General features: G+C 35.0%; 1 protein-coding gene across 1 annotated transcript; it reads right to left on the bottom strand.

The window, feature by feature from the left end:
* On the bottom strand, positions 1,247 to 16,242 carry LOC105176789 (auxin response factor 8-like). Its single transcript, XM_011099695.2, has 14 exons — positions 15,443 to 16,242; positions 15,023 to 15,135; positions 14,820 to 14,918; positions 14,661 to 14,717; positions 14,413 to 14,568; positions 14,249 to 14,333; positions 8,402 to 8,492; positions 8,139 to 8,303; positions 7,956 to 8,078; positions 7,278 to 7,353; positions 3,754 to 3,901; positions 2,358 to 3,337; positions 2,087 to 2,277; positions 1,247 to 1,735 (listed from the first exon to the last, which is right to left on the bottom strand). The coding sequence occupies exons 1-14, from the start codon at positions 15,483 to 15,485 to the stop codon at positions 1,564 to 1,566; spliced, it is 2,499 nt and encodes an 832-aa protein (XP_011097997.1). The 5' UTR covers positions 15,486 to 16,242; the 3' UTR covers positions 1,247 to 1,563.

Below are 19,163 nucleotides of genomic sequence, written 5' to 3'. Positions count from 1 at the left end.
TCACGAATTAAACGTTATAGTCTTGACTTTGAATTTGATGATTTGAAAGTGGATTCTTCACTTGGATCTTCTTGAGAGGATATCTGAATATTTATAACATTAATCCGAGAGCTTAACGCCTGTAATCCTAGATTAAATGTTATAATTTGTGGTGCACCTTTGATGAAAGAGTCGATCTCCATCATGAACGCCCTTGAATATTCTTGAGCTCGAAGAACTTTGTAAAGGGAATTATTTGGCCTTCTTCCCTTGCTTTGCTCTTCGTTCTCTTTCTCTCTCAATGTATGCATGTTTCTATTGAGCTCCAGGGATCCTTTTATATAGGTGTCAAAGAGTGGTTGCCAAACATTCCCTTCATTGATGAAAACCCACCTCTTTTTCGCTCCAATTTGGGGTTGACCTTTAGCTTTCACAGTCAAAACAACTGCAGGTAGCAATACTGATGAAAATTAAAAATGTTCGGTACCAAAATTGATGAGTTGAGCACATAGGTACCAAAATTGATGAGTTGGTAAAATTAATGTATCAAAAGTAAATTTATCCCATCAAGAAATTCTTGTCGAAAGCCCAAGGGGGTCCCTCTAGAGTATATTTGCAATTAAGTCAATTGGATTCTCAAGCCGTTTGAGAATCCGATTGACTTAATTCCAAATACACTGCTATTATATTGAAATTTACAATTACATCACTAAAAGTTTATTCTGTTATATGTAAGTCCATTCGATAGGGTCTCGACAAATTTTACATGTGATACTACAAAAACACCCCTCATAAACTTTAAGTGTAACTTAACTAATTCTTTTTCGGAATGAAATACCCTGCAAAACAAACTTTGGATAAGTATCCCCGAGCATTCATGTGTGCCACATTACTATTAAGTAAAAATTATCGATAATTCAGAACTAACAGGAAAACTAAAATAAGATGACATGGGGAGACAAAAAAGACGGACAAAAAACAAAAATTATAGCAAGATATTATTATCCATTTTGAGCATTCTGTTTTTCCTGATTTAATATTTTGAAAATCTCAAAAAATGTAATTATAAATTTTATCAAATGGGACTATATTCATAATTAGACCAAACCTAAGTATAAAAGTAATTCTGCCGTGTCTTGCACGAACCCAAACTACATATCCTCGGGTGCTAAATGCCACCAGGCGCCATAAGAAATCAGCTACAACCAGCTTTCTTGAGAAATGGCTAAACTTCAATTTTATTGGGGATTTGGTTAATCGATATCATAAAACAGTAGCTCATTAAGGCAACAACTTCAGGTAGAAATAACCAATTGCTTACAGTACAGCAAGGTATCAAATCTAGCTTAAGAGTTCCTGGTTCTTAAAGCCTGATGTGCAGATTCATGATCTTCACGTCAGCGTTCATCAAACGGACAGTCGTTACAATGCACCTTGTCCTATGATGTCAAACAGGACTCCGATCAAGCAACATGAACTGAATGGATATATTCTATGGATCCACTTACAACACACATAGACGAGCAATTTCTAGGAACTTTATGAGAAAGAGTTAGAACCACAAAAGAAAAGCATCAGTTTTGCTCAGTATTCAAGAGATCCGAGAGATGGTAGTCCGCAGACTGGGTTTTGGGTGTCGTCGTTGGGTATCCTTTCAACTGCACTTCTACTCAAGGATTCAGCTTCGTCTTTCCCCAGTCTTAGCACATCCTCAGGAGAGAGGATCTTGATATACCAGACATTATTCACAAATGCCCTGTATATGGAATTTACCATGGTCAGTTCCACCACAAGCAATTTTTCAAAATGACACTCTACGATGTAACCAAGGGAATCGAAAAGGGCACACGGGTTAAAGTGGAGTATTTAATAAAAAATAAGACATGAAAAATATGCAACAATTAGGTGCTAACTCCTAAGACCAAGTCCTGTAAAAATGGTATAAACAAAGAAAAGTTTAAGATCAGTATCAGATAAAAAGAATGTTTCGATTGCATCTTTCGTGCTGCATGCAAGAGACCAGAAAATTGAAGGGCTTTACAAATGTCAAAAACATGACTCTCCAAACAAGAAACAAAATCCCGTGTGGTAATGTATCAAAACTTACTCCCATGGGTCGTCTCCAAGGAGAAGCACATCATTCTCCCTGTCAACAAATACAAGCTGCCAGCCTGATCTTTGAGGGTCTTCAAGCAACCCTTTGATCCCGAACATCTGACCCAATTCCTGTCGCAGCTCCTGATAGCTATTGAACCGGCCGATGTCCAGTGACCTTCCAACCGAACCTGTTTTATAGACCTAATACAAACAAAATAGTTACATTTCTAAAAATATGAAAAAACGCATCGAGTTATTGAATACAAATCTTTTATCAGCACCTTGACAAAGGTATGGTCTGGAGTTGATTGGTCCACTTGTCCTGTACTGTGCAACACATCAGAAGAATCTTGCACATAGCCATACAGAGGACTCTGATGCCCTGATGCTCCTAAAGGCATAGAGGACATATCAGCATGAACTGAAGAAGTACCAATATGCATCAAGAGACCCGAGGAGTCAATATTAGCACCAAAAAGAGCTTGATTCTGCACATCCAAGTTACAAGTCTCCTGCTCGATGGAACCATCTTTCCCAGAATATGATGGAATTGGCTTTGAATTGGAACAACCACTGACTGGTGACTGAGCAAATTTCGGGACCCAGGACTGTTGGGTTGGCTGCTCAGTAAGGATCTGCGGACCAGATCTTGAAAAACCTAAGAGATTACCATTTCCTTCATGACAAATCGAACCAAGCATATTTTGAATGCAAGACTGAGCCGTGGGCGCTGAAAAGTTACTGTTGGAATTTGTAAAATCTGATTTTGTAAATGATGGGGATAGAATATCCAAAGACTGCCTTTGTTGGAGCTTATCATGCTGGATCAAAAATGCTTCCTGATAATTATGTTGTTGTAGATGTTCTTGTGACTGATGGTCAACTTGCTGTTCTGCTGGTCTCTGCATATTATCTGACAGCATTTGGGTTTGAGCAGGAAGCATATGCAAAGAAACTGATGGCTGGACTACTTGCTGCTGCTGTGACACAGGATTATGGTTGCCTGAATGTTGAAGATAATGAACAGGCTGCTGGAAGTGCATTAATTGATGTTTTGGCAACTCTCCACTTCCAAAATTTTGCAGTCCACCCGCTAGCATTGCCTGATACTGCTGACCAAAATCATTACTTGAGCCCATTGGATCAAGTCTCTGCTGCTGGATCCATGGAAACATGCCTACAGATTGAAAGTTCACTGAATTGAATCCTTGCTCACCACTTCTCAACCAAGCCAGGCCATTAATTGCTTCATTACTAACATCTGAGATAGGAACCCAGGAAAACTCCATAAACCATTCACTCAATGAGCAAAACACTTGTTTTCTGTTCAAATACGATTTATTTAAGAAAACTAGTGTTACTAATTCCTCTCGGATATTGGTCATGTCATTTGGCAACTGAAAATGAATCAGAAAAACATAACGCGGTGGCAGGCAATGATCATGGTGGCTTCAAAATATATAGGCATCTGCCACATTTTAATTTCAATATGATTTCTGAAGTTCTGCAGACAAGGACAGCTAAAGCAGTTAGCTTTCTCACAGCTATTCTACAAATTGACTTGGGTTATATACTTCCTTTCACCAGCGAAAGCACTAGAGGTTAGAACCGAGAAGTATTATATGATGCACTTCTGCAATACATTAAGAGGGAAGCAAATTTGGATGGGACTTATACCTTGGAAAGATGATGCCCCGGGATACCATGGCCGTTTCAGCCTGAGAGGAAATAATGAGGGATACATGGGAAATGTTGTCAAAGGCTCAATTTCCCATAAAGATACCCTTGGCTGCTTCTCACCAGCTGTTGATTCATCCCAACCAACCTACAGATTCAGGGAAAAGGGAGAAAAAGAGACATAATCAGTAAGCACTCGCAGATGTGAAAACTGCTTATGTTGGACGGATGCAGCTTGGACTAGGTCCTAGAAGCTAGAACTCATGCAGCATTTTGTCCAAACATCACCAAAAGAAATGCTTACTGGAATCTTTGATGCTCGTATGAGAGGGCCAGACAAACTTACAACAAACCCAACAAGTGATTTGATGAGAAGGCCAGTCAATCTTAGAAGAAAACCCATCACATGATTTAATGAGAGGCCAGACAAACTTAGAAGAAAACCCATCAAGGCTGACGGAACATAGAACATATTAAAGTGATTTTCAGAATAAGGATTCCAAGACAACCATGGCTAGCCTAAGAGATGTAACAAATATGCATGTTACATGATCCAAGATTACTCAATCAAAACAAAGAGTTGAAAATAGTTACTAGAGAAAAGTACAGCCAATAAGTATTTGGATATGTGACTATTTCTAAACATTATAGGTTTGACTTAAAAATTCAATGTAATCCACAATGGTATATTAGTAGGGGTGTATGTAATACTATTTGATGATAAATTTTGAACTAACTACATTAAGACATTTTTCGACATAGGACGCAAGAGGTCCAAATCAACCCTGGACTCGGCTTCCATGTGCCTCAAATTTTTGTATTTCCAACCAAAGCTATTATCATACACGTCTAAACATATATTGAGAAAGTATGTGTATGTTACATAAATATTCATATATAAAATATAAGTATGATACTCCTAATTAAAATAAGAATTTAAATAGTTGGTCATTTTAACAATTGAAAGTAAAAATATGTTTAGAACTCTAATTCAGAAATCTGTAACATGCACACATAAATTATAATTAGTCCTTTGTTATAACATTATCTCATATATAGAAAGTTATGATGATATCTTTTAAAAAATTACATACTTGCATGTTTTTAAGATTACAAAAACTAGTCCAAACCCAATCAAACCGGAAACTTGGTACACCGGAAAGACTTATTGAAGACACATCGATCTCACAAATTTGGTTCACATAATTATTGAAATTTGTTGATATCCCAATTTGATAAGCCAATAAGCTAAGTTCAAAGAGAAAAACTAAAGAGTTCTAAACATTTTCCTCACATTACAGTATATCATCACAATTCTAATAAATTTTTGTAGTTTGTACACAATTGTACCCCTTTTATTAAATCTTAAATATATTTATTAGCTTGTATTACTTGTACTTGGTTTTGGGCTTTTGAATTAGTTAGGCAGCTGTGCTGCTAAGGAGAATTAGACATGGGCTAACAGGTTCAGAGACAGACCCGGGTTTACAGAGAGAAGATATCAGGCACTGGTGGTGCTTAAGTTTCCAACAGCCCAGAGGGCTAGGAGTGGTTCGCTAGCTCCCTATTGAGGTTATTTCTTTATAAAGTCAAATACCTCAAGAAGTTTCATATCCATATGTAGTATAATAAAAAATTGACCTTTTATGCATGCAATAAAACCATAAAAAATTTATAAAACTATGCTTTATTTAATTATTCAAATTATCTTGAATAAATAATACAAATATCAATGAAATATTTTTTTTTTGCATACTCAGACATATACAATATCAAAATATTTAGTCCACATGTGGATGTTCAATTACATCATCCTAATATTAAGAAAAGGCTAAAAGAATAATAAATGACAAAAGAGTTTCTCTCTTATGAATACAAGGGTCAATTGATCATTTTAGGGAAAAATACATTTTGGTCCCTCAATTTTGCCACTCAAATGGATTAGGTTCCCCATGTTCCATGACTGACAAATTTGGTCTCCCAAATTACTTATTTTGAACACATCTTGTCCCGGTAATTAACCATCCATCAGAAACTAACAAAAAGAGTAGTATGTCCTGCTCATATGCTACTGGACTTGGGGGGAGGTCAATTGGATTTTGTTACCATATTAATTCCGATTGTATTATAATTTTTAACAAAGCTCAGCAGATCATATAGAAGTGCAACTTTTTCTGAAACTCTAGAGCATCTCATCTTAAAAAACACACACAGAAAATAGCTGAAGTACACAACAAACTTCCCCCGTTCAGTGCAAAGTTGTAAACAGTGCGGCTTAACAATAATTATAAAAATCATCATGTAAATACAATTTCAATCATGAAAAAGAGATCATATATGACCAAAATAAGTAACTTGAGATACTAAATATGTAAGTTGTGGAACATAAGATGCCAAATTCATTTTAGTAACAAGGCAAGAGACCAGAAATGTATATTTTCCAGTCATATTGGATTCCTGTAAGGTATATTACTTGTCCTTTGTCGGAAGACATGGGTTAAATTCCTTCTTCCAAAACAGAAACGGTTTGTTCGAGTTCCATCTTTTGCCAAAATACAAGTGGGAATATGCTATTTACACCATTCCAATACAAGCATAATTTTAACAAATTGCCACATATCCATTATGGTAACATATTAATTTTGCATTTTCCTACTTATTTCTATTTTCTGTAAATTAAATTCCTAGTAGCTTTTCTTTTCTAAACAAATCTTTTTTGACTAAGCAAACGCATCATAAGTTTAAATAAGTGATGAAATAAAAAACATATCTCTATTGAAAATGATATAGAACCAATTAGCCTTCAAAGCATTTTGATGTTACCTTGTCCTAAGGTGCATGTTCAATATTTCTATCTTTTCATTAGTTTTTCATCAATATATGGATATCATCCTTTTTAAAACAACAAACCAATCTATATGCAAAAAAATGGAAAAAAAGTTTAATAGGTCAACATCCATAAAGATTAGAAAAAATATCTTTTTTAACTCAAAACAATATCAAATAGAAAAAGGAAATAATCAAAGCTAATTATTCACCCACCAACCAAGAAAAGTATAAGGCATAAACACGCTTGAGTGTAGTGTTAACCTACTAGATTCACATAGCAAGTTGCAAGCCTCTCTTTTGTAAACTATAATGTAGAGTTATCAACCATGATATTTTCTGTAGAAAATAATTGCTACCTTTACTTCTAACACAAGTTCCTGCATGGACAGCTCATATGTCACTTTCTACTTGGGTAAAACTACAAAGCTAGAGTTTTAGAAAATTCACATAAATAATTTAGGAATCCCTCGATTTAGATCTCTTCTACATCAGTTACATGAACTAAGATTTTCAGCTGTAAATAAAAATATATATTCCAAGCATGGGCATAAACTTTAGATAGAAAATGACAAGATACAAATTTTATCTAAAAAACCTTCAGCTATCTAAACTCTGAAGTCAAGATAAACCTAAAATGATGGCATAGGAATAAAATGAGAACTAAGAATATTAAGTATTACAGCAATGTCATTCACCTTTACAGAACGCCAGTGAGAGTTGGGCCAACGAACAGGATCTAAGTCACTAATGCCAGTAACCGTGCCCATGTATCTGGATGTGCAATGCTCCATTCATAAGACCAAGAGTTTAAAAGACAAAATGTCATGCAAATATTATTTTGGCAAAGTCCTGATATTGATCAGTTTTAGCGCTCTAGCAACAACTCCTATTATCTCAACAGTCATAGTTATGAGCAGATGACGATATGCTAGAGAATGCCATACAAAATAGTAGAACATGATCCACACCATAACATACCACAGTAGTAAGTTTGCATCATGAGAACGCAGAGTTGTCCTGTAATGATTTTAGCAAGAAATGATGCAGCAGCCAACTGTGATTAGTCCTACTTAAGTGGGAAAGCTACTATCTGACAACATATATTCATCAACAACAAACAATGATAGTTCCACCTAAATATGGTCAAATAATAATTTGACACCATTAATCATCACTGAAAGTCAATAGGTGGAAAATCAAAAACCCTTAGAAGCCACACTGTCATCTTTATAACCTAATTGTGCGCATATCACCTTCATATCTCCACATCCAGACATTGTATATATTAACTACTGCAAATTTATTATGCTTAATAATCACAATAGTAGTAAAACAAAGACGTTCTCGTACCAGCACTGTAACCATTAATATACCTGCGGACACTGGATTCTTCAGTTTCAAACAGCATTCGAAAACGCATTCCAACTGAAACACGCGTGTGAAATACGGCTTTGACATACTTTGAAAGAGGTATGACAAACTCAGATGGACTAGCCCTGGACAAGGTTTCGTCAGTAGATGGAAAAAAGAATTATGAGAGAATGATGTATTCCCACCTTGGGTTATAAAAAACAGTGAAGCAGCTATTAGTAGCAGCAGCATGAGCAGCAGCAGCAAGCAATCCGATGTGCATACTGTCACTTGAAAGAACTGATGATGGCATCACAGTTTGTGGTCTAGTGGCACGACGTATTCCCAAAAGGAGCTGATTTTTCTCATTCCTAAAGCCAAATGACATAGTTTGTTTTATTATATGTAATAAGTTTTTAAAGGCAAAAGTTGAAGGTTGTTATTGGAACATCAATAGGTAAAATTGTACCAGATAAAAAGAACAGAATCTCCAGCAACAAGTCGTTTGGCACTAACAAAGACGCTCCAGCCAGTGGTTAGCAAATGACGCTTGGGCTGACCTGAGTGAAGACGCGCCACCCCACATTAATAATCAAAAGGTAAAAGTAGAAATCAGAGCACCTTATCTTTGAATCAACTGTGTAGTGAGGTTCAATGTTTAGCATCAATAAATTAACCATGCACTGTTGTTGCTAGTAAAAAGTCATTTTCAAAAATCATAATGATTGAGTAATATGTAGGAGATAGATGAAAACAATCAGCACATATGCTCACAAGCTTTTGCTTTCTGCTTCTGCCGTTTGTTGAAACTGTTGGAGATTTGGAAAGATGATTTCTTTATTTTGATAGATAGTAATTATTTAGGAGATGTTGTAGGGTGTTTTCAGAAAACAATACCATTCATTATATAGGAGAGATTACAGAAATTTGTTTCAGGTTTTGTTACCTTCATAGATTAGGTCCATGACCAATGAAATCAATGGGCAAGAATTGATTCTCTTAATAATATTTCTTGCTTCATGGTATAACTGATTTTGGTAGCCTAGTTTTTATTTTTCTTTTTCATGTAATGGCCAATGTTCAGCCAATCAAAGTGGGTTCAACCGAGCAGACTGATTGCTGCACCAACTGTTCAGGCAGAAAACAGGCTTTCTAGTGGGTTCAAGTCTCAAAATTCAGAGAACCCAACGCTCAACAGTGCAAAAAGGTGAAATGATCCAATTCGATAAGTCCCTGCAGGAAAATTGCAAGGGCTTGGATACGGGCTCATCCAATCACATGACCAGTTCAGTGGATGCTTTTAAAACATATAAGGCATGTGATCAGACAATTAACATCTGGTTTGCTGATGGAAAAATGTGACCAGCTATCTGTGAGCTAAAAGAGCTCTTATGTGCCAAAGTTAACTTAGTCAAATCCAGCCACATGAAGGATACTTTTCTTCAAAAGAAGAGTCCCATGAATCTAGTCCAGGGGATATTAATGGCTGTACCGAATGTCCCCCAAGATTTCTCTGCAAACAAACAAGCAGCAACTCTAATCAATCAATTCTCCTCAATCTTGGATCTGATTGACAAAATCCAAAATCCCGCGATAAGGAAACTTATCTTCAAAAGCTCCAAAAATTGATTTCAGATTAAATTTCTCAAAAAGCTAAACTTCCTCCCAGAGCCGACTTCTTAGAAATCATGAACATGCTAACAGCTTATTATCAATTAGAAAGTTAACTAGCCATATGGATTTGTGCTGTGACATTTTTTCCATCTTGTTGTGAATTTCTGAAACCATTTTCGGGCAATATGATTGGTGGTGCTGAGGAGAAGTTAGCCTTTAGTACCTGTCAAGTGTCAAGTCTTCCACCAGATCTAAAAATCCAAATACAAAATCTCTTTCAGTCTTGTCTAATTCTGATGTCAAGTTATGGCACCAACTTTTATAACACTATTATTTTGAAACCTTATCATCAATAAAGAAAATATCCATTTCGTTTGCAGAGTGCATTCTTGCAAAACAATCCAAAATCATCAAGTAAAATCTTAGAAACCCTCCAAAGCATTTCAATCAATTCATGGTGATATCTCAAAACCAGCAAGAATTGCAAACCTGATTGGATCGTGGTTTATCACTTTCATAGATGAATCACATTGTTTTGTCCATATTCGGAATACTCTGAAGCCTGTCCTATTCTCAAACAATTCTATAAACTCATTCAGAATATCTTTGAATTGCCCAATAAAGATGTGCTTACTGTAACAGGAAAGGATACTTCTCAACAACTTTATCCAATACTTGGGAGAAAATGGGATGCATCATCAAAGTTCTTGTGCCTGTACACTCCTACAAAAATGGGGTGTGTTATAGGTTGCTCGGATTTTTATGCTTAGTAGTTGTTTTGTCCAGAAATCCTATTGCAGAAAGCAATTCTTGCATCTTCTCTATCAATACTCTTAAAGACAAGTCAATTCCATACTCCAGTGAGGCTTCTTTTAGAGAAGTTTCCTCAAAGAGACATTTCCAACTCCCTTCCACTTAAATTGTTTGGATCTATAGTCTTTGTCCACACCAATATCCCAATCAAAGGAAACTTGGTCCAAATGTTATAAAATGTGTGTTTGTAGGATATTCCCCAACATAAGAGGGGTACAAGTGCTGTTCTCCAAAAATGATAAGGTTTTTTTGTCTCATATTGAGATGTGTAAAGCACAGATGCAAGCTCAGTATTCATGCAAACCTAGGGGACAGACTACGAGTAAACATTTGCTTCCATCAGAAAGTTAAACACAATCAGGATTTTCTTCTCTTCCAACAATTGTTGAATGTGAACTCCATCAGCTTGATATAAAAAATTCTTTACTCAGTGGTGAATTAGATGAAGATGAGAACACTGTCTGGGTTACATCTGAGGAACAAAAGATCAATGTGCAGGTAGAGAAAAAGCCCCTCGGCCTCAAACAGTCCACATGGGCCTGGTTCAAAAGGCTTAGCACCAAACTTGAATGCTGGGATATAAGCAGGGACAAGCCATTCACACTGAGTCATTCACACCATTTTGATAAAGGAAGGTAAATAAGGAAGTCTATTTAACCATATATGTGGACGGCATGAAGATGACAGGGTACAATGGAGAGATTTCTCAACTCAAGACGAGGTTGACAGAAGAATACAAAGTGAAAGATCTAGATGATTGAAGTATTTTCTCGGAATGGAGATTGCTTGAAGTCATAAAGGTAGTTTCATTTCACAGAGACAATACATTCTCAATTTACTGCAAGAGACCCGGAAATTCAGTTGTACACCCTCAAAATATCACTAGAGAATTGGAAACAGAAAGCTAGTGAGGATGATCCTCTGGTTGGCAAGGTAGCCCATTTTTAGTTGGGAGACTTATTAATCTGTTCCTTACAAGTCCAGAACTTGAATATGCTATCAGTATGTTCCGCCAACACATACATTCTCCTGGTCAAGGACGATCAAATGAAGCATGTCAGGCTAGGAGATGTTTGGATAAACATGAAAGAAGAAGCTAGAAATAATATGTGCCACATTCCTGATAGTCACAAGAAGCTGATCTTCAGAAGCATTGTGCCAAGACCAGGGTCTGAATCCATCCTCAGCAAGCTGGAATAGATGAATATCTATTCCTCAGCTTGAAAGGGAGTGTTGGAGACTTTTAAGAGATTTGAATGTCATTTCTTTAGTTTAATGATAGTCAGAAACAGGTGTACTGGGGAAAACATGTCTTTCATTGTTTAGGAGATATTATAGGATTCATCAGGAAACAATATTACAGGAGATATCTTAGGAAAATAATGGTTTTAAGTTTGTTTCCTTCTGTAGATTACGTAAGAAGTTTTATATGTAATGTCTTCTATGATTAATATAATTAATAGGCGAGAATTCATTCTCTGATGGCATTTCTTGTTTCAGAAACAAAAGAGGTTTTTATAAAATATTACTTCGTCCCTTAAACAGAATAGCAATCTCCTTGTAAAAAGTTTCAGCTTAGAGTGTGACTGTGGAATCTTGGGAATTCTATATATCACTTGTCTCCAAAGCCTTCTTGACCCTTAATTCTGCTACTTAATAAGTGTAACCACGAGCACATAAACTGTAAGTACTCTTATTGGCACTTCCTCAACACCTGCTAGATGCGAGGCACAAAACGATTTCCATGTTCTACTTTCATCAACTTTTAATTTGTAGAGGGTAGCATTTTACAAACACAAATCATGTTAAGACAATACAAAAGGCAAATGAAACAAGAGGGCTGATATCGTAGTTTTTTTACTAAGGTAAAGCAAAAGAATCTGAGTTGGGCATGTCTTTGAAATTTTCAGCACCCAGAATATGTGATAAACTTACAATTCCAAAGAAACTTGAGCACTTGATAAATTCAATGATATATTCAAAGTAAATAGCAACATCCCCTTCATAAATGGAAACCTACATTTAAGACCCAATACCTCTTTATTGGGTATCACAGTGCACTAAACTGACTTTAGTAGGAGCTCAAAGGCGAATGAAAATGCCCATGTCAGTAATTCTATGTTCAGCTTTTGCTTACACAAGAATGTCTATTCATGACTTTGATGATGGGACAGCATCATTTGGTCTTTCGATTCTGCATAACAAATATACTTATTCATACGTAATATGCTCGGTGAGGTCTTGTTTGGACGGCATTTTATCTAGCTAATGTAACTATAAATCTGTATGCATCCTTTAGTACTTTCCTTTATTTTAAGGATAATTAATAGAAACATTTCCTGCAAAATGGTCAAATTACTACTCCGAATGTTTGAATAGTTATACTGACAGGAAAGTTTTCATTACACAAAAACCCCTTTGACATTTTTCAACTTGGACTATGCTTACATCACCAGGAAAAGCACTAAATTGCTAAATTTATTAGTTTTAGCTATTATATGTCACAAAAATATAATCATGAAAATTTAATAATCAATTTCCACTAACCAAGTAAACGATTGTGAAAGAACTAAGTACTTACTTAAATTACTTCGTTAATTTATATTTAACTTTTAGCTAATCACATAATATTTACCTAATCAATAATTAATAATTGCAAATGAATAATAATTGAAATGAAATGTGGTTTTATCTTTTAACCATCAAGAATTTATAACCCTTTTACCAACCAAATAGTTCAGCAAACAGTATGATTAATATAATCAACTAAGAATAGAAAATAAAATATTAAATTTCTTGTTCTATTTCTCACTTAGTACTTCTTTTGTTTTTTCTCTTTTCATCTTCTAGCTCTACCAAGTGAACATAAGTTATCTTTGCAATGACCAAATCATGTCATGAGAAGATGTTAAAAACTACTTAAGGTCAATTCCTCTTGATAAATCTTGACATAGAAACAATTCTACAATGATTAAGCAGTACTGGTGATGCATTTTGTATACTATTCACCAGTAATTGGTAAAGATTAGCAACTCCTAACCATGTTTTACATGTATAAAGGGACTATTAATTACAAATTTATTACCTTGTGGAGTTGGGTTTCAAGACTACTTTGAAGTTTCAAGTGCTCTTTTCAAGCACAATGCAGAAGAACACTACATCAACAAATGCTCCGTACAATTCAACACCCTAAAGAACTTCAGGGTATGATCCCAATATAAATGCAGCTCTTTTGCCTCCCACTAAGAAGCTTCTTCCTTCTCTGCTAGTCAATATATCAAAGAACAAGAGATGTGTAGCCAGAAAATAGTTAGGATTGCATCACTCCAACCAAATTCGGTTGTTTCCATGGCATCCCGTTAAGTACCGTGTCCACCAGTTATATGTCAACTTCCTTCTTGCTAACTTTTCATCCTTCTCATTTCCCATGCCTTATTTAGATCATTCTATCACCAAATTGGGAAACAATCTTTTGCATTCATTCTATTCAAAATACTAATGGCATGCCTCATTTTTTCCTTAAAGCAGGCATTACTTGTAAGTTGATTCTCATCTTTCAAATACACAACTGGACCCAGCTGACTTTAATCAACAGAAATTTGCCTGTGCACTCTTGCGAAAATCTCCACGTAACAGCAAATATCAACTTCCTACTATTTGAGTTTTTCATTTATTAATTTTAGAAGGCCAATATCTCTTTTATAGTAAAGGAAAGGGGACACATCTTAATGTGAATATCATAGGGAACTAGAATTTACATTTAGACTGCTACTATTATTAGAGGAATTGCGTCACAGAAACTCATCTAAAAAGTGAAGGACGGAAATACAAGCACTAGAAATGGTTTCACAAATCAAAGACTGGAGGTTGAATAACCTCATAAACGTACCCCGAAAAATATGTCTAAACTTCCATTCGACATCATGAAGATCCCTGGCAATAAGCTCTTGTGCAGGTGGTGTCTGAGAGAAATCCTGAGGCACCAAAGAAAAATTCAGAACAGCTCTGAAACCACTTTTTATCAGAATGATGGGGTTGTGAGAGTATTATTACCAGAGGTGGGAAAACTTTCTCTGCAGCACGCCGAGGAACAGAGAAGCCTCCATGAGTGCTAGTATCACTTGCTGTCAGAGTCTTACAGAAGTAATTAGTTGGCTGCCTGCTAGGAGTTCCTAGCTCCACAGGAAGGTATGCATCTTTTTGTTCTTGCTGTGTGACTATAGATATTAGTTCTTCCAGAAGATAAAAATCCTAGATAAAATAATAAAAAGGTTCGCCATTCTTGGTATAGTTGAAAATACCGGAGTCAAGGGCTGCAATGTCATCTGAGCATATACTTCATCTGTTTCAACATCTGCCTGAGATTCACCAAATGAACCGAACTCTTTTTGAGGTTTATATAAATAAAATTAGCTAATTAACAAGACACGAACAGAAAACGTTTACGGAAGAAAACCCACATGCATTGTAACATTGTGGAGTTGGCAGATCAATTGGGGTGGCAAGCTCGGGTAATTGGGTATCTGGGCATCAACTTCTTTATTAGTTGTGGCGGCCACCTGATGAACATTTCCAGTTAAGATCAATTAGAGACCAAAACAACTACTTGATGTTAAACAAAATCTCTAAGAAGTGAAAATTACAATAGAGCATTCAAAAAAACCTGTTCACTATGTCCCTGAGGGAAGTAAACCACACGGCTCCCAACTGTTGGCAGCGACACCAAAGGACCAGCACAGGCATGCCATAGCTCAGAATTCAAACACTTCTTCTCCCCTTCCATACCCCACAATCAATAAACAAATCCATCAATCACAATTCCTTCAGCTAAAACTTAGTGAAATTCTCTTTCTTTTTTCAAAAGGCACTAATATGAGTCCTTCCAAGAAAAGGAAAAGTCCATGCTTCGAAAACAAAAATTTCAATGAAACGGACACACTGCCAGATACTTCATGAACTTGAATTAAACAAACTTCATAAAAAAAAAAATTAAAAAAAAAAGGAAAAGAAAAAGAGAAACAGAAATTCAAGCTACAAAAAGGAAAAGAAAAGTATGTTGGAAAAGAGAAGACAATACAGGTACCTTCATGAGACTGCTGACTCAAACCTGATGTTGAAAGCTTCATATTTTATCCACAGCTTACTCAAATACAAACACTTGGTAATCTCTAAAGTATGATAAAGCTACAATTTGTGTATGCAGAAACAGAATTATCGCTTAAAACTCCCACCTCAAACAAATCCCTCACTTCTGATCCTTAATATATGAACCCCTAAACACTCGGCCATTTTGAGCTCCAACAGCCCACTGCTCCCTACTTCGGTCTTCCCCATCTCAAATCTTCACTCGCATTTTACTTCATAAACGATATCACGAAATTCACAAGCGCCCACTAAGAAAAAAAGAGACAAAAAAAAGTACCCCCTCCATAAGAATCAAATTTCAGCTCATCATCGTTAATCATCAAAACCCAAGAAAAATAAACCTACTTGGCCAGTTCTTTGTCCTCAACAAAAACTCCATAAAATACAATAAACCAGCCTAAGAAATGGGAAAAAAGAGCCCTCTCCTTTTCTCGTTCTGCTTCAGGGTTTTGCAGCTACAGTAAGTAGAAGCTGAAAGTTACGAACTTTTCTTGGCCAATCGCTGTCACTCAGCATTCCTACCATGAAATAAGTGAGAGGAAAATGAAAAGACTGTTGTGGGTTTCTTCTCTTTTATAGTCCACCCGACCAAAGGTCGACCTGGTAGCAGTCGCCCCAGTAGAGAGAGAGAGAGAGCGAGCGTGTATTTTGTGTAATATAATGCAAGATATTGTACAGCTGATACTATGCAAATGGCTCAGGCTCAGAGAGTGTCCCCCTCTCTCTCTCTCTCTTTGGGCTATCATTCAGAGAGAAAGTTTAGCAAAAGAGAGAAATCCTAGCCGTCCACTGAACCGTACAACGTATCCTGGGCGTCCCGTGAAAAATGATTTGACAGGAGGCATGTGCCACCATTCTTCAGTGGTCGCTGTCAGAGTACGGACCATCAAAATGTAATACTGCTTATGACAATGAAAGAGAAAGGTCCTAACTTTTTCTTTTCATGCATCAGCCACTTGTACGCTTCGCATGTTGATGTTGTACCAAGTACAGTTCTTTACGTGACAGTTCTACAGTAGTAAGATATTTGAAAATGAGTATATGGGGTTTAAATACTTTTCAGGAGAATGTTTACAGACTTTCAAAAATCAAATCAAACCATTACATAAAAAATGCATAGCAGTTTTTGAATTTGTGTTTTGAGTATTTTATTTTGTATTTTAAAGATAGAGATAAAAAAATAAATATAAGTAAATGTATGTTGAAAATAAATAGAATATTTAAATTTATATTTTGAAATAATTTAGAATATTTTAAAATAAGTGGTGTAGCTTTGATATTGGGATTTGTGAGATAAAAATCATTGTTTATTGTTAAATCATATTTCTTTTATATATTTTATATATAAATATTGTATATTTAATGTTGTATTTTTGGGAAACAAAATCACTGTTTCTTATCGGATCATGTCTCTTTTATATTATTTATATAAGTATATGTATTATATATATATATATATAGAAAGTTGAAAAACAAAAAAAAAACACAGCGATAAAGTGTAAAAACACAAAAACAAATATTGAGTATATTTTATCTCATATTGAAAAATGCAAAAACATGAATCCAAACATAGTGATTCTTTTGCAAAATCTGCTTCTCATTAACTATACATATACATTTCAATTTTATGTATTTTTAATCATTCTTTGAAATAAAGTAAATAAACTATAAGAATTTAAAATCTTTCCCCCCAAAAAATTGTTTTTTATTTTTTTTTAATATCCCTAATATTTTGTACATATATTCCTAACTATTGTAATATTGTGTATACATTTTTGTTTATCTTTCAATTGTACAATTTAATAAGGGTGAATTGATGTTTGTGATCAATAATTTAACAGAAAAAATGTCCGTACACTATTAATTCATTAGGCTTTTAAGACTTGATCATTTATCTGGTCTTGGAGTGTAATAGTACAATCTCATAATATTTTACATTTTACCCAAATTGGTAAATACCAACAAAAATATCCCGTATTTTATTCAATCAGGCTCTATTAATCTTTTATCTCATACACAAAAGTAAATGTCTCTCTGGCTTTATCGACTTTATTTTTTTTGTCTTGAACTCTTGTTAAGAAGAGAATGTCACGAAGCTTGTAAGTAAATCAAAACTCATCATACACAACTTATATCGAATGCATGTCGGTGTCTTATTAATCCATGCAGCGTAGCGCGAGACATTGTCGATTGTATTCTTATTAGTCTCACAATTTACCTTAAAAAGATATTCGGCTGATAGTGAGAAGGTTTCATATACTTATAAACCACACAAACTCCTTGTCTTGCAATAAATTTATAATGCGTGCCAACATTATGAGTAAGATATATATATATATTTAAAAATAAGCCACACATAATTCCATTCATAATTGCACGATTCCCAATATATTTTTCAAATGAATTTTAAAATGAAATCAAAACATAGTCTAATAAATATACTAGAAAAACAAACAAAATTAATAAATTCCAAGTCTTGAAGGTGGATCTAAGATTATGGACATGAAATTAAGGATGTGGGGTTTAGGGTATGGTGAGATGGTCCATGTCCTTGGACTAGGAATGGGGGACCAATTTTTTGTGAAAATACTATATAGTATCTGATCTTGGAGTGAATAATGACAGATAGTATTTTGAAAAGGATTTTGGGGATCAATAGATGCAGAAAAGGGGTCTTGTTCTTCAAAAGCAATTTTTGTTGGCCTTTCTTGACTAAGAAACATATCTATCCTATCCAATTTTGGGTATTTGTACCTAATATTTTTTTGTACCAAAAGTTGTTTTCTTCAAGAATAAATGTTATTCATCCATGTAGAAAAAGATACCTATTGTATAAAATTGTAGTTAGGCAAAACTATATGTTCAGAAAGTAAGGAAAAAAGAGTTCATGAAAATATATATGTTCACATCAAAATTTTGGAATAGAAAATCAATTAAAAGTTTAAAGTAAATTGATTAATAATCAGATTCTAAATTAAACTTCATAATAAATTTGAGTTTTTCATATATTCAAGACGGTAAATTTGCATAAGTGTCCATACTAAAATTGGGTCTTATGTATTTTTATGGGTCAATTCGAGATGAATATAGATTTATTTCTTTTATTTTGGATTGACGAAATTGGGCCCAGAAATATGTTGAAGAATGGCTCGTCTAAAAACTAGTCCAAGTTCATGGTGTTCAAACCTAATAGATGTAAGCTCGAGCTACAAGTCAAAGTTTGCTCATGTCTATAAATAAGGGTTTCTACCACATGACAAGAGAGGATATAAAATATATATGACACGCACAAGACACGAAAAATCAAAAGAACTCAAGTCCGAAGCTCTTTGCCCCGACAAAGCTCTGCAGCCATGAAGGTTCTACATTTCTTCCATCAGTCTTCAAAGTCTTGATACCAAATTTCAAGATGACACGTAGTTTGCTTCACAAATCTGGAGAGATTAAATTACGTATCCACATCCAAAAATACGCTTCATACCCTTGGATCGAAATTCGGAGCAAAGAATTAGGGGATTACTTTGTTACAGAAATTATATCCCCTTTTCAATTTAAATCAACAAAAAACTAATTTGTTCATATATTTTTCTTGTCTTGTAATTATTTTTTGAATACACAAAAATTTGTGTGAACAATATATTAGACACTTGTATTCTTTT

This window comes from Sesamum indicum, linkage group LG14, assembly GCF_000512975.1.
Source record: "Sesamum indicum cultivar Zhongzhi No. 13 linkage group LG14, S_indicum_v1.0, whole genome shotgun sequence".
Taxonomy (NCBI): domain Eukaryota; kingdom Viridiplantae; phylum Streptophyta; class Magnoliopsida; order Lamiales; family Pedaliaceae; genus Sesamum; species Sesamum indicum.
This window is presented reverse-complemented; position numbering and strand designations above follow the sequence as displayed.